This window comes from Tursiops truncatus, chromosome 14, assembly GCF_011762595.2.
Source record: "Tursiops truncatus isolate mTurTru1 chromosome 14, mTurTru1.mat.Y, whole genome shotgun sequence".
Classification (NCBI taxonomy): Eukaryota; Metazoa; Chordata; class Mammalia; order Artiodactyla; family Delphinidae; genus Tursiops; species Tursiops truncatus.
In genome coordinates this window covers 14,639,203-14,657,774 of record NC_047047.1, presented here as the reverse complement: position 1 = coordinate 14,657,774, position 18,572 = coordinate 14,639,203, and the positions used below count along the sequence as shown (strand labels likewise).

Sequence of the window (18,572 nt, the reverse complement as noted above, 5' to 3'; positions counted from 1 at the left end):
TAGTGAACAAACTTATGGTTACCAGAGGGGAAGGGTGGTGGGGGAGGGATAGATTGGGAGTTTGGGATTGACATGTACACACTGCTGTATTTAAAATAGGGAACCAACAAGGATCTACCGTATAGCACAGGGAAAGCTGCTCAACATTCTGTAATAACCTAAATGGGAAAAGAATTTGAAAAAGAATAGATACATGTATAACTGAATCACTTTGCTGTTCACCTGAAACTAACACAACATTGTTAATCAACTATGCTCCAATATAAAATAAAAATTTTAAAGAACGAGCAAGAAATTAGGACACAGACACACACAGAGGGAAGCCCATGTGAAGACACAGGGAGAAGACGGCCATCTACAAGCCAAGGAGAGAGGCCCTCAGAAGAAACCAACCCTGCTGACGCCTCGATCCCAGACTTTCAGCGGTCTCTAGAATTGTGAGCAAATTAATTTCCGTTGCTTAAGTCACCCAGTCTGTGGCACTTTGTAATGCCAGCCCCAGCAAACTAATACAGCCCCTTATGTCCACTGAAGGTATTTAACAGCGATTCTCACTTCATGTCCTAGGGAATAGACCAGAAAAGCAAGATGAAAACTCCAGTCTTGCACTATCACACAAGACTGACCCTTTACTGCTCCTCGTCTCTTCTGCATAGTCCTTCTCTCTCTCATTGCCCACTGTTTGTCTTTTCTCTCTTCCAGGCACTGGCACCTAGATTCTGAACTGTCACACCCCAGAGCAGAGCAGGGAAAGGGGGAGGGGGAGGGCTGGGGGAGGTAGAGAAGGTGTGAGGTGGGAAGGGGAGGGCCAGAATCGGAGCCCAAAATGAGGGGCTGACAAGGGGGAGTGGGGGCAGAGAGGCACAGCCAGGTATCAGGACCCTGAGCTTGGGTTCGGTCACAAATTGTCTCAGATGTCTACAAACACTTTCTCTCTGCCCAGCGCTAGGTTTGCGGGGCCATCCAGAAGGGTTTTTTCACGCTACAGCATCTCAACATCACTTCTGGACCTGAGGGGAGGTCAAAGATATCAGCAGTCCTGTTGCACAGCAGCCAGTCTATGACCATAACAAATGCGGACAAGGCTGCCTAGTCACAGACAGCACAGGGCATCCCCAGAGCTGGCCTCTCCCTGAGAAGTCAGTCAGCAGTGCCCTCACTCACCTACCCAGACTCCCCTGGAGAGCAGAGGCTGGTAGGAGCCCGGTTCTCATGTAGGGGGAGTCAGGGAAGGCAGGAATGGGGTAACTCCACATTTCGTGATTCCAGGCCCCTGCTGAAGCTGACGCCGGAGCCCTGCTCGCTCCCCTTTAAGCTCTGAGTGGCTGTGAATAAAAAGGGAAGGGCCTCGGGCTTCCCTGGTGGCGCAGTGGTTGAGGGACCGCCTGCCGATGCAGGGGACATGGGTTCGTGCCCCAGCCCGGGAGGATCCCATATGCCGCGTAGCGGCTGGGCCTGTGAGCCATGACAGGCTCGAGGCCCGTGTACCGCAAAAAAAAAAAAAAAAAGGGAAGGGTCTCAAGGAAGAGAGTGGGGAGGGAGGGTGTCACAGAAGCATCAGGAGGGAGATAGGAAAACAGAGATGCCATAATGCCCATGGTGTGACATGATACATCCACCTCCAGGGTCCAGGACAGGCCCCCTGCTCCATCCCTAGGCCACAGAGCACCTCCACCTGCAGAGGCCTCACCTGGCTCCTTGCAGCGTCCCGGGTAACAGCTGCCCCAGTCGCACCTGGATACTTCCTCTTCCCCTTCCCCCTTTCCACCAAGCCAGGCAGACTCTGCCTCACCTAATCCTGCTTGGCAGGTGGATTCTTTGGAGGAGGGACAGACAGCTCTCCTCCCCCTCCTAAAGAGACACGCTGGGTGTTATTCCTACAGTCTAGCATGTCGTGGAGCTGACCCACCAAGAGCTGGCTGCCGGGGTCTCAAAGGAGCTCGCAGGGACATGGGGCCAAAATGCGGCTGCAGCATCCCTTGAAGTGCTTCTCTTATGACCCCAAAGGCAGCCAAGCAGGGTCAGATCCAGCTGAGGTCAGAACCCCAGCAGCACATGTGGGATCCATGCATGTGTACAAAAAGACCTATCTTTTTTAAGTTTGCTTTAGACTTTAGAGGGGCCGCCCAGAGCCAGGGGAAGGCAGGATCAATAACTGCTTTGTCTTTGAATCCCAAAAATGAGAAACAGCGTGCCCAGCCCATGCTGAGTGCTTAAGAAATGTGTCCAAATAAAGACTAGCAGTAAAAGGAAAGGTGACTCCCGAGCAGGCCTGGGCCCAGGTGGAAACACAGAGCTGAGTCTGCGGCGTCTGAACATCACAGCCAGCCATAGGGACACAGTTCATTCAAGTTTCCATTTCTGGTCAAAATATAAGAAATTAAGGGGATGGCCAAGGTGAAGACATGCTGTGGAAGACCCCGCTGGGGGAGCTAGTGGCCCAGCCCATACCTCCAATTTCTGAAGACTGTGCCCACCTACAGCGCCTGGGTTGATGCTCTAGGGGAAAGAAGGGACAGGTTAATTCAAGGACGAGATGTCACAGCTCCTGGGGCATTTACAGTAACTGCAGCACTTCGCCCCGCTCTGTATAAGAACACAAAAATATTATATGGCAATGTTGGGAAAGAATGTTAAAAAGCAAAAGAATGCGGTATAAGCAAAAAGATTGGATTTAATGTGAATTTTAAGATGTCGGTCTATATCTACACAGCCATCAGAAACGTCGTAATCCACTTTTGTAAGTAATCAGCACACACTCACGTTGTATCCCGGTTTAGCCAAGGTATCCACAAGTTCACTGGTTTCCCGTTGCTCTTTCCAAGCTCTGCCCACTGAAATCAGACTTTCACACGTCCTACCTGGCTGACACATTAGCCAACAACCACTAGTGAGCACCTCCCACGTGCCAGACACCACATTAGGAGCTGGGGTACAAGGACCAAAAGACTGTAGCCCAGCTTTGGAGGAGCCTGCACCTTGGGGAGAGGCAGTCTTCAGGTCTCCTGCAGAGGCTGCCACGGGGACACTGAGAGGACAGCAGAGGGTCATCTCTGGACTTAGGAGGCCTTCACAGAGGACATAAGCCGAATCAGCCATCGGCCAGAGGGACAGCATGGGGAGGGTTCCCAGCAGAGGGGACAGTGGGTGCCTACACTGACCTTACATGCCTCCTTCACTAGGCTAGGAAGGATGTTCTTTTTTCTTTTTTTTTTTTTTTTTTGGCTTCCCCAACCAGGGATCGAACCCAGGCCCTCGGCAGGGAAAGCGCAGAGTCCTAACAACTGGAACGTCAGAGAATTCTCGGAAGGATGTTCTTGTTCACAAGTAAAGCTGCCCATATTTTAGGAAGCAGTTCCCTTTCAGAGATTTCAGGTATTTTTTTCCAGGTATTTATTTTATGTTTTTGTTTTTGTTTTGCTGTACGCGGGCCTCTCACTGTTGTGGCCACTCCCGTTGCGGAGCACAGGCTCCAGACGCGCAGGCTCAGTGGCCATGGCTCACAGGCCCAGCCGCTCTGCGGCATTGTGGGATCTTCCCGGACCGGGGCACGAACCCGTGTTCCCTGCATCGGCAGGCGGACTCTCAACCACTGCGCAACCAGGGAAGCCCCAGGTATTTATTTTAAACCAAACCTATCAAGGAAAGGTAAAATGTCAAGATCTCCATCTTTTTAAATTAAAGTATAATTGATTTACAATGTTGTGTTAGTTTTAGGCATACAGCGAAGTGATTTAGTTACACATACATATCTATATATTCTTCTTTAGATTCTTTTCCATTATAGATTATTACAAGATATTGAATATAATTCCCTGTGCTATACAATAGGTCCTTGTTGTTTATTTTATATACAGTAATGCATATCTGCTTATCCCAAGATCCCAATTTATCCCCTCCCTCCTTCCCCCTTTGGGAACTGTAAGTTTGTTTTCTATGTCTGTGAGTCTGTTTCTGTTCTGTAAATAATTTCATTTGTATCAAGATCTCCATCTTCAAGCACATTCCATCTCAATTATGGAAAATATGGTCAGTCTCAAAGATATGATCGCTTGCTTTTATTGGAATTTATGACTAGGGAGCAGCAGGAACTCCCTCAGCAAATCAGACTGTAAGTCTGGGCAGGTGGCAGGTAGTCTGCGTAGAGACCCTTACCATGCTGGTCAGGCGTCATCCACGAGGGCATCATGAGCTTGACGTACTCACGGTGGCGCTTAAGGCGGCCGTAAATGTCCCTGGGGAGCACGTCCTGGAGGTTCTCACCTCGTGGCAGCAACTGACAGCTGGTGAGGGCCGAGATAGTGTAAGGGTCCGTGAGGTCCAGCTCAAAGTACGCGATGCTGCTCTGCTGAAAAGCCTCCTTGGAGGTGTCCGGGATGAAGTCCCAAACCCGGGTGTACGGGACATGGATCGTGCCAAAGAAGTAAGAGAGCGGGTCTCGCTTTATGGTCCACAAGAAGGAATTCAACTCATTTTGCTAAAAGGAAAAGAGACAACATCAAGGCATGATATGGAGGGACAGGAACCTGAGAGGTAAATTAGAGAGACAAGTCACCCTGCAGGAGAAAAATGATCAAAATAGTCCAGGCAGATTCACCTACCAGGGGCAGGAGTCCTCAAAGCAGACTGAATTTCAGCATCCCCTCCCTTTTCTCATCGAAACGTTGACTAAAGATGAGAAAGCAATACAACCACCAGCTTTGAGTTTGCCCCATGCCTGCTCTAGCAGCTGGACAGGAGTTAAAGAGGGGATTCTCAAGGGACCACAAGGACGCACCTGGTACAGGTAAAGGGACACCTGAGGAGCCCACTGTTACCTCCCAGGCACACCCAGTGGTTTCTACTTCTTCGGATCTCAAATTCAACAACCCCAAAGGCAGAGTCTCTCAACTCTGGCTGCACATTTGGAATCACCTACAAAGCTTCTAGAAGTCTGATATCTGGGTCTTATCCCAGGTCAATCACAATGGGATCTCTGGAGGTGAGATAAGAGGTTATATATATATATATATATATTTTTTTTTTTTTTTTTTTTTCATTACTCAGGCCTCTCACTGTTGTGGCCTCTCCCGTTGCGGAGCACAGGCTCCGGACGCGCAGGCTCAGCGGCCACGGCTCACGGGCCCAGCCGCTCCGCGGCATGTGGGATCTTCCCGGACCGGGGCACGAACCCGTGTCCCCTGCATCAGCAGGCGGACTCTCAACCACTGCGCCACCAGGGAAGCCCTAGGTGATATTTTTAAAGCTTCCCTGGTGACTCCAAGGTGCAGCCAAGGTTGACTCCACAGTCCTAAGAAGCCCCTGATTGCACAGTTTGCCCCTGTCCCTTTAGAACATGCATTGTCCTGCATTCCTCTCTTACAAAAGCCTTCTGCTTCAGCAGCAGAGAACTGGATGGTTCCACGATGTCGCCCAACAGTTTTATAGGCTGAGCACTGGTTACATCCTGAGGCCAAGCCACTTTGCCCTTTGGCCCCGAGTGTCTCTCAGTCTCAACAGCGGGCATTTATGAAACATCTGTTTATTAAGAGCTACTGTACAAAGAAGTGCACAGGGCAGCCCTCAAGGAGTTCAAGTGTAAAGGTCAGATATATGCATGGGGTGAGCCCCACATCAAGCAACCCAGAAATGTGAAAATCCAGGTTTTATAGGAAAGAATATTTGGAATTCATTCTCTGTCAAAGGCTTCGTTTCAGCAGCCCTTTAAGTAGCATGCTTTCCTGGATGGTGGGGTTTCAGTTTACTGTCAGCTCTCATTATGTATCATAGTTATGTTCTATAAAGTCCCTGTGAACACTGAATTACCGGATACTGAACCACTGCTCCTAGGGGAAACACAGGGTTAGGTTCCTGCGAGCCTCTGGTCACAACGCTTTAGTCAACAGAGCAATACATAACCTCGTTTTATGTTTTATGTGTGCTTCTGTTGAAAAGCACCTTCTTTAGTATATTTTGTTGACTTGTGAACATTGAACTCATAGCCAACAACACCGTAACTCATGCCTGCATGAGGCTCATCTAACTCATGTATTTTCTCCCTAAGGCCCATCACTGCCCTCCTGTGCTTAGGAACACTAGACAGCACTTCATTTTAAACAGGGAAATCACCTCCAAGAAGCACAAAAATGCAAAAAAAACGTGGCACTAAGTAAACTACAAAAAGTACACTTGTTTACTTGTTTCTAGTTTGAGGGGTGAAGAGACAAGCCAGAGCACTGACTCATTCGACCTCCGCTGGAAGCCTGTACATCCGGCCACTCAAATTTTAGCAAGTCGGCAAATTCACAAACATGAAATCTACAAGTAATGAGGGTCAACTATATTTGCACTTCTGTGTCATTGTTGCAGCAGCGGCAACCTGGTCTCAAACGAAATATTACACAGAATCTCAAAATATAAGACCGATGAGGGTGGAGCTGGCTGAAGCAGGGGCCCTACTCTCTTCAGCCTGCTCTTCTCCACCTGTCCCCCTGTCACCTTCACAAAAACACCATGGGACCACTCAGAGGAGAGCAGAGGCAGGGAAGCACGTGGGCTGGGGTGACATAACAGCAGGGGGAGGTCAGGGGCCAACAAGCCCACAACTTTCCACAAAGGACATTGGCTAAGCAGCCTCAGCAGTGCTGGCCGCAGGGGAACAGGCCTGGTGCCCCAGAAGGGACTTTTCCAAAGAAACTAGAAATCCTGATATTAAATAAAATCTTCCAGTTGGGAAATGAGACCTCAGTTTTCTCAAAACACCATGCACGTCAGATGGAGCTTATCTCATTAGCCTCCAGCCTGTGACCTTGTTTTTTAAAGTATTCAAATTATAGTTCTGCTCACACATCCAGCTTTTCAAGAATGCACTAATTGTGCTCAATTCTGCTTCTGTCTCAGCCACCCCACTGAGGTTTGGTTTTTTTTTTTTTTTTTGCCGTGCTACATGGCTTGCAGGATCTTAGTTCCCCAGCCAGGGATGGAACTCAGGTGGTGAAAGTCAGATAATAACCCCTATCATAAGTAATGGTAATAAACAAGTTAGACAAGTAAAAGTTAAATGACTGAACGAATGAGAGAAAAAACACATTTTTTAAATAATTTTTAAAACCTGATCCTTTTTGACCCACCTCCTAGAGAAATGGAAATAAAAACAAAAATAAACAAATGGGACCTAATGAAACTTCAAAGCTTTTGCACAGCAAAGGAAACCATAAACAAGACCAAAAGACAACCCTCAGCATGGGAGAAAATATTTGCAAATGAAGCAACTGACAAAGGATTAATCTACAAAATTTATAAGCAGCTCATGCAGCTCAATAACAAAAAAACAAACAACCCAATCCAAAAATGGGCAGAAGACCTAAATAGACATTTCTCCAAAGAAGATATACAGACTGCCAACAAACACATGAAAGAACGCTCAACATCATTAATCATTAGAGAAATGCAAATCAAAGCTACAATGAGATATCATCTCACACCAGTTAGAATGGCCATCATCAAAAAATCTAGAAACAATAAATGCTGGAGAGGGTGTGGAGAAAAGGGAACCCTCTTGCACTGTTGGTGGGAATGTAAATTGATACAGCCACTGTGGAGAACAGTATGGAGGTTCCTTAGAAAACTACAAATAGAACTACCATATGACCCAGCAATCCCACTACTGGGCATATACCCTGAGAAAACCATAATTCAAAAAGAGTCATGTACCAAAATGTTCATTGCAGCTCTATTTACAATAGCCCGGAGGTGGAAACAACTAAGTGTCCATCATCGGATGAATGGATAAAGAAGATGTGGCACATATATACAATGGAGTATTACTCAGCCATAAAACGAAATTGAGCTATTTGTAATGAGGTGGATAGACCCAGAGTCTGTCATACAGAATGAAGTAAGTCAGAAGGAGAAAGACAAATACCGTATGCTAACACATATATATGGAATTAAAGAAAAAAAATGTCATGAAGAACCTAGGGGTAAGACAGGAATAAAGACACAGACCTACTAGAGAACGGACTTGAGGATATGGGGAGGGGGAAGGGTGAGCTGTGACAAAGCGAGAGAGAGGCATGGACATATATACACTCCCAAACGTAAGGTAGCTAGCTAGTGGGAAGCAGCCGCATAGCACAGGGAGATCAACTCGGTGGGAGGGGACCGCCTGGAGGGGTGGGATAGGGAGGGTGGGAGGGAGGGAGACGCAAGAGGGAAGAGATATGGGAACATATGTATATGTGTAACTGATTCACTTTGTTATAAAGCAGAAACTAACACATCATTGTAAAGCAATTATACTCCAATAAAGATGTAAAAAAAAAAAAAAACAACCTGTTAACGGTTGAGTTAGTATTAAGAGATGAACGGTGTACAGGGTCTCCAGCCAGTCCTCAGGCATCCTCTTAGGGAGTAATGAGAGTCCCCAGGGTTATTTAAATACTACTTCAAAAAGCCACATGGAAACTGTAGTCTACAGAAAAATGGTTGCCAAAGGCTAATTAAGCAATCAAATGTCTCACTGTTGGTTAAAATTAGATCAAGCTGGTAGAAAAATACTGGTTAGACAGTAATCAAAAGCTGAGGTTGACAGTTATGGCTTTGGTTCATTTTAAATGGGTAACAGAATAATTACCTTTAAATGCAACTGGTTTGCTAGAGCTGGGCTTCCAAGCATAGGTTTAGTTTGTTTTATTTGTTCATTTTAGTGGGAAGAATTGGTGATCAAAGGGGTCTTGGATGATGATACGATTGGAGACCACTGACCTATACATCTGGTTACACAAGTTCCACACAGTCTACCAAAGGGCTTCTACACAGTTTCCAACTGGAGACATGGCAAATAGTTGAAATATTATTATTAAACACATGGGCACCTGATTCATTGTCATCTATTAGGAGACCATGATAGTAAACAAATATATTCCAAGAAAAACCAAACCCATACTGCAGGATCATAGCGTGGGGTTGGTGGGGAGTGGTGAGGGGGTGTTTCATTTTGGTTTGGTTTTGGTTTGTTTTCACCCAACACACTTAATGTCCCTAATGTCCCATCCTACCTCAAAATGCCTACACTTCTCTTCAGGAACAAAGTCTGTTCAATTACATGTATCCATTCTTAGTTTCTTATTTATTTTATTGTTGTCTTTTCAACCAGTATGAGTCTAAAAATAGGGTTATTATGTGATCTTTTCACTGAAAACTGCTCAGCTTTTTTTTATATATAATATTTTTCTAAGAACATTTCTTGGTTGATTTTTTTTTTTAATATTTATTTCTTTGGCTGCACCAGGTCTTAGTTGCAGCTCGCAGGCTCCTTAGTTTTGGCTCGATGGCTCCTTAGTTGTGGCATGCGAACTCTCAGTTGTGGCACGCATGTGGGATCTAGTTCCCTGACCAGGGATTGAACCCAGGCCCCCTGCATTGAGAGCGTGGAGTCTTAACCACTGCGCCACCAGGGAAGTGTCTGCTCAGGTTTTTTAAACAACAGTACTCATGTTCTGGCATCCAGCCATGCACTGACAGTCATGATGCTGAAAGCAGCTGGCTGATACTGACTGTTCGCCGTGTGCCAGGCACCATCCAAGCGTTGCACATGGATGGTTCTGCTGCATTTGTTCAATGCTCATTTCTTTCCCAACTATCAATGCTGTGCCCCCCAAGCGCCAGGCACGGCTCTAGGCACGAGGCACTAGGAATACAGCAGTGAATGAAGTATGGGTCTCTGCCTCCAGTATGTTAACGGTAACTGCTGAGGAGAACACAGAAGCAGAAGGGGAACAGGAAGTACTAGTGGAGGAGGGATGTTGTCTTAAATAGGGTGACCAGGGAAGTCCCTGAATGTCCAGTAGGTCATTTAAGCCTTGCCGTGAAGGAGGTAAGAGGTCAAAGTACAGGACTATCTGGGAGCAATCCCTCCAAGAGGAGGCAACAGCAAGTGCAAAGACCCTGGGGCAGAAAGGCCCTCAATGTGTTGGAGGAGCAGGAAAGAGGCCAGCATGACTGCAGCTGGACAGCTCCAGAGGAAGGCAGGAGGCAAAGGTCAGAGAGGTCAACAAGGCCTGGCCGCACAGGTCCCCCGCGTCCCTGGAAGGGTGGAGGCTTTTATGCTGAGTAGATGGAAGCTGGTGCAGGTTTTTAATGAGAGAAGTGAAACGACCTGAGTTAATGTGTTGACAGGATCACTCTGGCAGCTGTGATGAACAGACTACTGAGAGATGAGGGCAGATGAAAGAAGGTCAGTTAGGAAGTTACTGAGATGACCCAAGTGAGAGAACAGAGCAGTACTGACAAACTTGATGAGAAGTGATCAGAGATGGGATTCTGGCTGTATTCTGGGAGCAAGGGCCAACAGGATTTGCTGATGAATCAATTAATTAAAAGGATGAAGTTACCATCAACCCAGATGGAGAAGACAGGGTGGAACAGGATTCTAGGGAAGGTCAGAAGTTTGGTGCTGGTCCCGCTGAGTTGAAATATCAAGCAGACATCCAAGTGGGGAGGTCGAGTGGATAGGCGGATACATGAGTCTGGAGTCTGGGAGAGATCTGGGCCCCCGATGAAAAAGAGGGTGTGGTCATTTCGATGTTATTTAAAGCCATAGGACTAGATGAGATCTCCAAGGGACTAAGTGCAAACAGGAGAGAATGGGTCTAGAAATGGTCCAACCTTGTGAAGTCAAGGGAAAGAAGAGAAGCCAGAAGAAGAGAAGTGGCCAGCGAGGTAGCAGGGAAAATCGGAAGAGCAGGAAGCCCACTGAAGGAAGAGCTTCGGGGAGGAGACAGTAAGCCAGTGGGTTGGATGTGGTTGATGGACTAAATAAGCCGAGGATGTGGGCCACTGACCTCTGGATAGAGCAACACGGAGGTCGCTGGCGACCCAGACAAGAACGGTTTTCGTGGCATGGTGGGGGTGAACGCCTGCCCGGTGCCCACATAGGAGAGATGGGGAAGAGAGGAAGAGGGAGGATACACAACTAAGTAAGACACTGGCTGTTTCCAGACGGAGACATCGAGGTCTTGAGAGGTTTATTATGCTACAGAAGGTCTCATAGCTGCTAAGCAGTGGATCCGGGATTTGAAGCCAGAGCCTCAGGTTTTAAACACCGTATCAGGCGGCCTTAGCATGCAGCAGACATCCCCCGCGATTCAGACTTACATCTTTTTCAATTCGTACTCTGCTAGGTGCACCATCGCTCGGGAGGACCACCTGACTCCACATCTAGAGAGGCTCTGTCCAGCTCCCCATCTGGGGCCTCACTGACCTACCCAGATGAACCCACACTGACATCTTTCACTCCTCAGGGGGCCATCCTTTCCCATTCTCTCTTTAAGGGATAACACAGCTTGGGGGGTGGGGGACTTTGCCACTTTTTTTTTTTTTAAGCCAGGGGTTTTAAAGTGGTTTTAAAGAAATGATCCTTATCCTGTGGAGCTTCTTCAATACATGGAGTTCTGTTCTGACCCGGGAGGGCACCCTGTCTCCCACTCTGGCTACTGACACCTGTCTACCAGGCCCTTCTGAAAGGCGAGTCTTCAGGGCTTCTTTTCAGGGAGCTCTTACCTTGTCTTTGCCCACAGGTGAGCCCCTTGGCTGCTGCACTGATCTTAGGGGTGCAGCTGCCCCTGCCTCACACCGACACCCTCAGGGGAAGGGCTATTTGTCTCCATAAAAGAAAAACAAAATGGCTCTACCACCCCCCTTTCACTGTAATTGTGGCCCCTACCTACTACTAGAGGGAGTCATTATCTTAACATTCTGATGATTTCAAAGGAAAAAAAAAAAATTAACACCATAACAGGTTTCTTTTAAAAGAAGAAGACATGTCCATGGATGACAGAGACACACGAAGTTCTGCGGACTGAATCACCTTACCGGAGATTTTAACACACATGTGTAATCCATACAATGAAGTAAAGTAGCACAATGACAGCTTGTGTAATGTGGGCTAAATCCCTAAGCCACGGGCCCCCTCAGCTCTTCCCATCCAGCTCCTGGACCTGAGATAACTGCTCTTTTCCAAGAGGACCCTTCAGCAGACTAGCTGGAATGATATTAAAGTAAGTTGGCTTTAGTGTGCCCTTTTCATTTGAGAAATATTTATTTAGCATCTACTATGGCCAGGCACTCCTGTATGCACTGGGGATGCAGCAGCAAACAAAAATTCCTATGCTTATGGAGATTGGAGGGGGGACAATAAACAAACATTTTTATCAGATGGTGGTTAAGTGCTACACAGGAAAATAAAGTCGGAAAAGCAGATAGGAGGGCAGGGTGGCCGGGGAATGGGGGCGTGACATAATCTTTAATAGGTAATCGGGAAGGGTCTCATTGAGAGAATTTGAGCAAAGCCCAGATGGAAGTATGGGAGCAAGCATGTGGATATCTGGGTGAAGAAACAGCAAATGTGAAACAACACTAGCAGGAATGGTAAGAACGCTCCGGAGTTGTGTTTGAGTGTTGATAAGGAACAGACTCAACCTGTGTGGCGGACTTTGGCTCAGAAAACCTCTCTAATGATTAATGAAAGTTGAAAACCAAGCCAGCTATCAAGCCACAGTCCTTCCAGAAAGCTACAGGAAGCTGCCACACCAGATGGGAGGCTGGATTCCAGACCCTCACTCTACAATCTCAACACCCCAACCCCCTGGGGGACCCACCCACGGTGCCCTCTACAGCCTGCAGGTCAAGCAGACAGCCCTGCCACTGACTGACCTTCTGACCTCCACACAGGACAAGGCAGTTTGCCCACAGAATAGAACACTGATTCTCAAAGTGTGGTCCAGGGACTTGTGAATGTCCCCAAGTCCCTTTCAAGCAGTCTGTAAGATCAGAACTATTTTCATAATAATACAAAGATATTTTCATTCTCTCACAAGTGTACAAACAGAATTTTCTAGAGGCTACAAGTCTCTAGATAACATCACCCTCCGACAGTCAATGACATGTGTGCTTGTGTATTCTTGCGTTTTATTAATATTTCCATTAACCCACACAAGTGTTTTACTATGAGACCAAAAAGTATGAGAACTGACAGAACAAAAGACCCACGAAGACAGATTCAACAGAAGGGAGAAACAGAGACCTTATCAAGACTCACTCGATAATATTATTACAAGTTGGTAATAGATTCGCAAAAGTGCAAAGCACTCTGCTTTCATATGAAAGGATGGACTTCTGCCTTGTATAACAAGCCCGCAGCTGCCACTCCGCAGCAGAGTTTGGAACGATCCCTGGTGAGGATTTCCCTCTTCGGCCTCCACGCGTCCACGCGTCCGCAGCCCAGGGCGCCCTAGGAACACAGTGCAGCTTCCCGGGCAGCCCTGTGCGCCAGGAACGGCTCAGTGAGGTCACCTTCTCCCTTGCTGTGGTTAAGACGATGAATAAAATCACGGAGGGAAGTGGACGCGGCCCCGGATGCTGCGCAGGTGTCACCGAAGGTGGGCAGACCCCTGAACTCCGGCAACCGGCGTTCGAGGGCGCTCAGTCTACGATCACCCTCCCCAGCGCCAGGGATCCACAGAGACTGGACCCACCGATGTAAACTCGCAAAAGTCAACTTCCACGGAGCTCAGAAGAGAGGGACTTCAGACCTGCAGAAAATTCCGAGCGTAGGAAAATTGATCAGGAAATGGAAACGCTCTTCTCGAAAGAGGCTCAGCCCCGGAGACGCCAGACCTGCCGGGTTTCCGTTCGGCTTCTGCTCCTATAGGGCTGGGTGGACACGGGCAGGTCACTGGGGCTCTCTCACCTCGGCTCCCCTCACCCCAAAACGCTGATGCGAAGATCTAAGGAGGCGCCGGGTGTGTGAACGCTAGGCTGTCAGACCTGGTCTCTCCACGAACGCGCTCTGTAACCTGGAGCACAAAAGTCCCTCTCTGAGCCTCAGTTTCCCATATCAGTAAAACAAGGGGGATGGCTTCAGCTCCCCCCACATTCCACCTAACTCAGGCACTGAATAGACGAAGGTTAAATCAAGCAGCTGCTGGGGGCTATTACCATTTAGAAACAAGCAGAAATGAAACGCTAGGGACGAGCAGGCAGAACAAACTTAAAAGTAAATGTGCCCAAGTCCCGGGCCCACTGGGTCTTCGCGGATTCGTCCCTCAAACGCCAGCGAAGCAGGCTGGCGAGACCCGGGGGACCCGGCCCGGGACTCCCTTCGGCTGACGAATGGCGATGGCTGCGGGACAGGGTCTCTCGTGTGGCCGGAGTTCTGCACCCCCGCCGGAAAGGGGAACCCGGGGGCTCGGCAGGAAGCGCGAGCTAGGAGGCGCCGCCGTGCAAGGTGGGAGCCCGACCCGCTGAGTCGGCTCGGGGTCCAAGAGCACGGGGCTTAGTGCGCTTGCGAAGGTAACCACCCCCAGAAGGTGCCGGGAGGCCGCCGCGCCCGCGCCCGCTGCGCGCCTTACTTGGGCCTTGAGCTTGCAGTTGGCGGAGGCGGGCGCGCCGTGCGGAGGGGCTGCGCTCGCGGGCAGGAGGCAGAGGGTCGGCATCAGGAACCAGCTCCAGGGACTCATCCTCCTCTCGGTGGCTCCGAGGCCTGGGGCGCAGAGGGAAGGAGGGACCCAACAGTGGCCTCCCGGCTCGGCTAGCCCGCGGCCGCTGGGCTGCGTACTCGCCCGGCGCCCGCCATGGCGCGCCGGGCTCGAGGAGCCGGGGGCGCTCGCCCCTTTCCCCGCGCCTCTCGCCGGCTCCCTCCGCGGTTAGCGCGACCGCCTCCGGGCGGGGCTCACCCCCAAGCCCGGAGGCGGCGGCCAAGTGAGGCTGAACCCCGACCCCGCCCAACCCCTCCGCCGCCCGTCTGCCCTGAGCAGAGGCAGCCGCGGGATACGCGGCCCCAGTTCTCCCGCCCAAACCCTGCCCCGGCCGCCGGCCACCCCGTGAACCAGAAGGGAAAAGTGAGGCTCCAGGACTGTCTTCTAAATTCAACCGAAAATCGTACTAGCTCCTGCCCTTACGTCTGCGTTCACGCTGCCAATTCTGAGGGTGGCTCTTGATGGAAAGAAATAGACCAAAGAAATAAATGAAAGGCTATTTTTAAAGGCAAGTTCATGTAAACAAAGGCAATCGCAGGGAAGTTTTGTCTGTAAAAGAGACTAGTCAGTGTGTGCATTCAGTTAAAACCCGGAACCACGAAAACCGGCAGTCCATCAAGTGCCCTCTTAAGGGATTTGGGAGAGTAATAGGAAGGATTAACAGCGAACTCGAAGGATTACTGCAAAGATTAAATGAGGACATTTAGGACGCACATAATAGGTCTGCAAAACGTGGTCGCTCTCTTTCCGCTTTAAACTCCCCAAGGGGTTTTTTCCAGCAGTGACCCTTCAGGAAGAAAAAGTTATAAAAGCAACTGGTTGTGCCCGGCCTCTCCCACCTCCCACCCAAGGCCTGGGTGCACTCCACCACCTTCCTGTACAGCCCAGACTCCTGCCCGATTAACTTCTGAGTGGTGTTTAACGGAGCATTCGTAGGCAGTGTATCTTAATTGTTTTAAGTCCCCGTCCATTTTGGGAATCTGATGTAAACTTTGGAGAATCTCGGGGGCGGGGGGCGGGGGGGCGGCGATTTGCTCACAGTGGGAGGAGAAGTTTTCTGAGCCTCTGGTGCCCATCAGCAGTACTTCCAGTTAAGAGCCCCAGGTTTTTAAAAGGCAAGTTTTTCAAGCTTTCATTCAGGTTTTCCAGATTTGTGTGTGTGTGAGAGAGAGAGAGGGAGGGAGAGACAGAAGGAGGGAGAGGGGGAGAGAGGGAGAGGGGGATTGAGAGAGAGATCTCAAACTTTTCCCTATTCTAAATTCGAGTGAGGATTTGCTTTCTGGAGTTGACTCTCTCTCCTGTCTTGAAATAACTCCTTCGTTTCAGCCCGGCGGCAATCATTGGTCCCCAGCCGACCCAGAAGGCAGCCTGTCCGGGTTTTCAAGTTGCCAGCGCTGCCACCTACTGGAAAAGGAAGTTCTCTCTGGTTGTGAGATGCAAGCATCAAGAACTCAAAAGGAAGTAATTAACTATTATTTCATACTCTTTCCCCCACTCCAAATGAATTCTCATCCAATCAGCTGTGGCTAGAGGGAAGAGGGGGAGGAATAATGTGTCAGAAAACATGACTGAACTTGTTAGTCTTCTTACTGTCTCTTTTCTGTTCCTTTGATTTCTACTCTTACCTTTATTATTTCCTTCCTTCTACTTACTTTGGATTTACTTTGCTCTTCTTTTTCTAGCTTCTTAAGGTGGAACCTTAGATCACTGACTTTTAAACTTTCTTCTTTTCTAATACAAATATTTACAACTATAAATTTCCCTCAAAGCACTGCTTTAGCTGCATCACACAGATTTTGAAAAGATTTATTTTCATTAGCATTCTGTTGGGAGTACTTTCTAATTTCCCTGGTGATTTTTTTTTTCTTTGAACATGGATAACTTAGCAGTATGTTACTTGACTTCCAGGTTATAGATTTTTCCTAGATATTTTGTTTTTACTGATTTCTAATCTAGCTCCATTATAATTATACTCTGTATAATTTCAAATAGCTTAAATTTGCTGGGATTTATTTCAAGGCCCAGAATATAGTCAGACACTGAGTTTGAAATGTCTAGTATATGGATAACTTTGTTTGGTTCTAACATTTTTGAGGTGGAGCTTCCTGCCTTAGTCAGACCCATCATTAAGGAAGATTTATTCTATAAGACACTCAGTGTCCAAACATTCAGTAGAATCACATCTACCCTACATACATTGTCCCCTAACACTCCAGGGTGCTTCCCCAGACCTGGTGACAGGCAGGTGGGCATGGCCTGGTCCTCACTTGCCTTCTAAAGACATCTAAGCTGAAAGTCTTCCTTGCTTCCCTTTCATGGTCAGAAAGGAGATGCTAAAGGTCCCTGTAGCCTCCCCTCTGCCTATGCACAGAGTTTCTGTATCAGTTTCACCTCCCCCAAGTATTGTTCTTGGTCCATACCTCTCACATCCCACTGCCAAAGACCTGGATGTTTTTAATCCTTTCCCTCCTCCTTCTATTTCTCCTTCACGTACAGTTGATACCCCGGAAACCCTCCTTCTGTCCACCTACTCTTAATTTCTTCCTTTGTGCCCCTACCAATGGCTTCCTGAATTTACACCAACCTGTGAGTCTTGGTCCCTTCATAGCAGTCATCTGAGGAGATTATGCCCTGGATATCTTTTTGCTCTTTCCCCAAAATCAGATCTTTCCTCAAAAGCAAAGCTTTCAGGATACACAGAGGATTTGCTGTGGCTTCTGCTGCACCTCTGTGCCTTTGCCAGCCTGCAGCCATCCAAGTCCTGAGTCACTTACCGCACCGCAGGTTTCCCAGAATGGTCAAAACAGCTGCCTCCTGGTATTCATACTTTTGTTTAACCCCCTGTCCTTGAGTGTGAGCGGGACCTGGGACTTGCTTCTAACCAATGGAATGTGGCAAGAGGGATGGAATGTGCAAGGAGTGCCAAGGTTGCTAGAGTCTCTCTCCATTGCTGTCTTTGAAAAAGAAGTTGCCTCCCCTAATTCTGCCAACAACCTGCAAGAGCTCAGAAACAGATCCTTCCCCAGTGGAGCCTCTGCTGAGAACCCAGTCCTGGGAAACACCTTGATTGCAGCCTTTTGTTACCCTAAGCAGAGGATCCGGTTAAGCTATGCCTGAACTCCTGACCCAGAGAAACTGCAAGATAATAAATGTGTGCTGTGTGAAGCCACTGAGTTAGAGGTGATTTGTTACACAACAACCGAAAACAAATACACCAGGTGAAGCAGAGTGCCAAGGAATTCCCAGGAGTTCCAGCATGGCGCTCCACCATCAGGGTGTGTTTTCGAAGTGGGCAGCTGAAGACGGATTTCCTACACTTCTAGGTCTTCAGACTCCATGCATTCCTGGAAGGGGGCTAGAGTTTTACCACACTCCCTTGGTCACCCAAGGTTGGCACCAGAACTTCTAAGTGAGAAAGGGCGGCAGTCATCCCAAAGCTGCATTGGCTTAGTCAGTACACAGATCCTGAGAAGGAAGAAACATCCCCTGACAGCCAGAAACTGACCTGGCTCTATCAGTGAGGACTTGGTTGGCAATATCCACAGCCAGGTTGTGGGGTTCTCCTGCTGAACGTAAATAATTGACAGAATATCAACATCTGCCAAGGCCACTCTGTGACTATGATGGATAAAGACAAAAACAAGCCCACTCCACGATCGTGTCACAACACAGACAAAACACGAACACTATCCAAACCACAGAAAGGACTAAACATCCCCTATCCTGACTAATGAGTGACTGCCGCTTCTTTACCAACCCCAGCTCTAGCCTGCATCATTCCCCCCACCTTATAGACAAGATGTGTTAAGATGCTGTTATGGGCTGAACTGTGTCCCCACAAAATTCATATGTTGAAGCCCATACCCCTGTATCTCAGGAGGTGACTATGTTTGAAGATAGGGTCTTTAAGCAGTGATTATGTTAAATGAGGCTGTTAGGGTGGGTCCTAATCTAATCTGACTGCTGTCCTTATAAGAAAAGGAAAATTGGACACACAATAGATTTGGACACACAGGTGCCCTCGGATTTGGAGGGATGATCATGTTAGGACACAGC

The 18,572-nt window shown here is 48.3% G+C and overlaps 1 protein-coding gene across 1 annotated transcript in view; it reads right to left on the bottom strand.

The window, feature by feature from the left end:
* The window catches only part of TRABD2A (TraB domain containing 2A), a 56,428-nt gene extending 38,274 nt beyond the window's left edge, over nucleotides 1-18,154 (bottom strand). The window contains 2 exon segments of the mRNA XM_073791757.1: nucleotides 4,102-4,477; nucleotides 14,391-18,154. Of these exon segments, the coding sequence (XP_073647858.1) occupies nucleotides 4,102-4,477; nucleotides 14,391-14,498 (484 nt within the window). The 5' untranslated portion in view covers nucleotides 14,499-18,154.
* Between the last annotated feature and the right edge of the window lie 418 nt (nucleotides 18,155-18,572).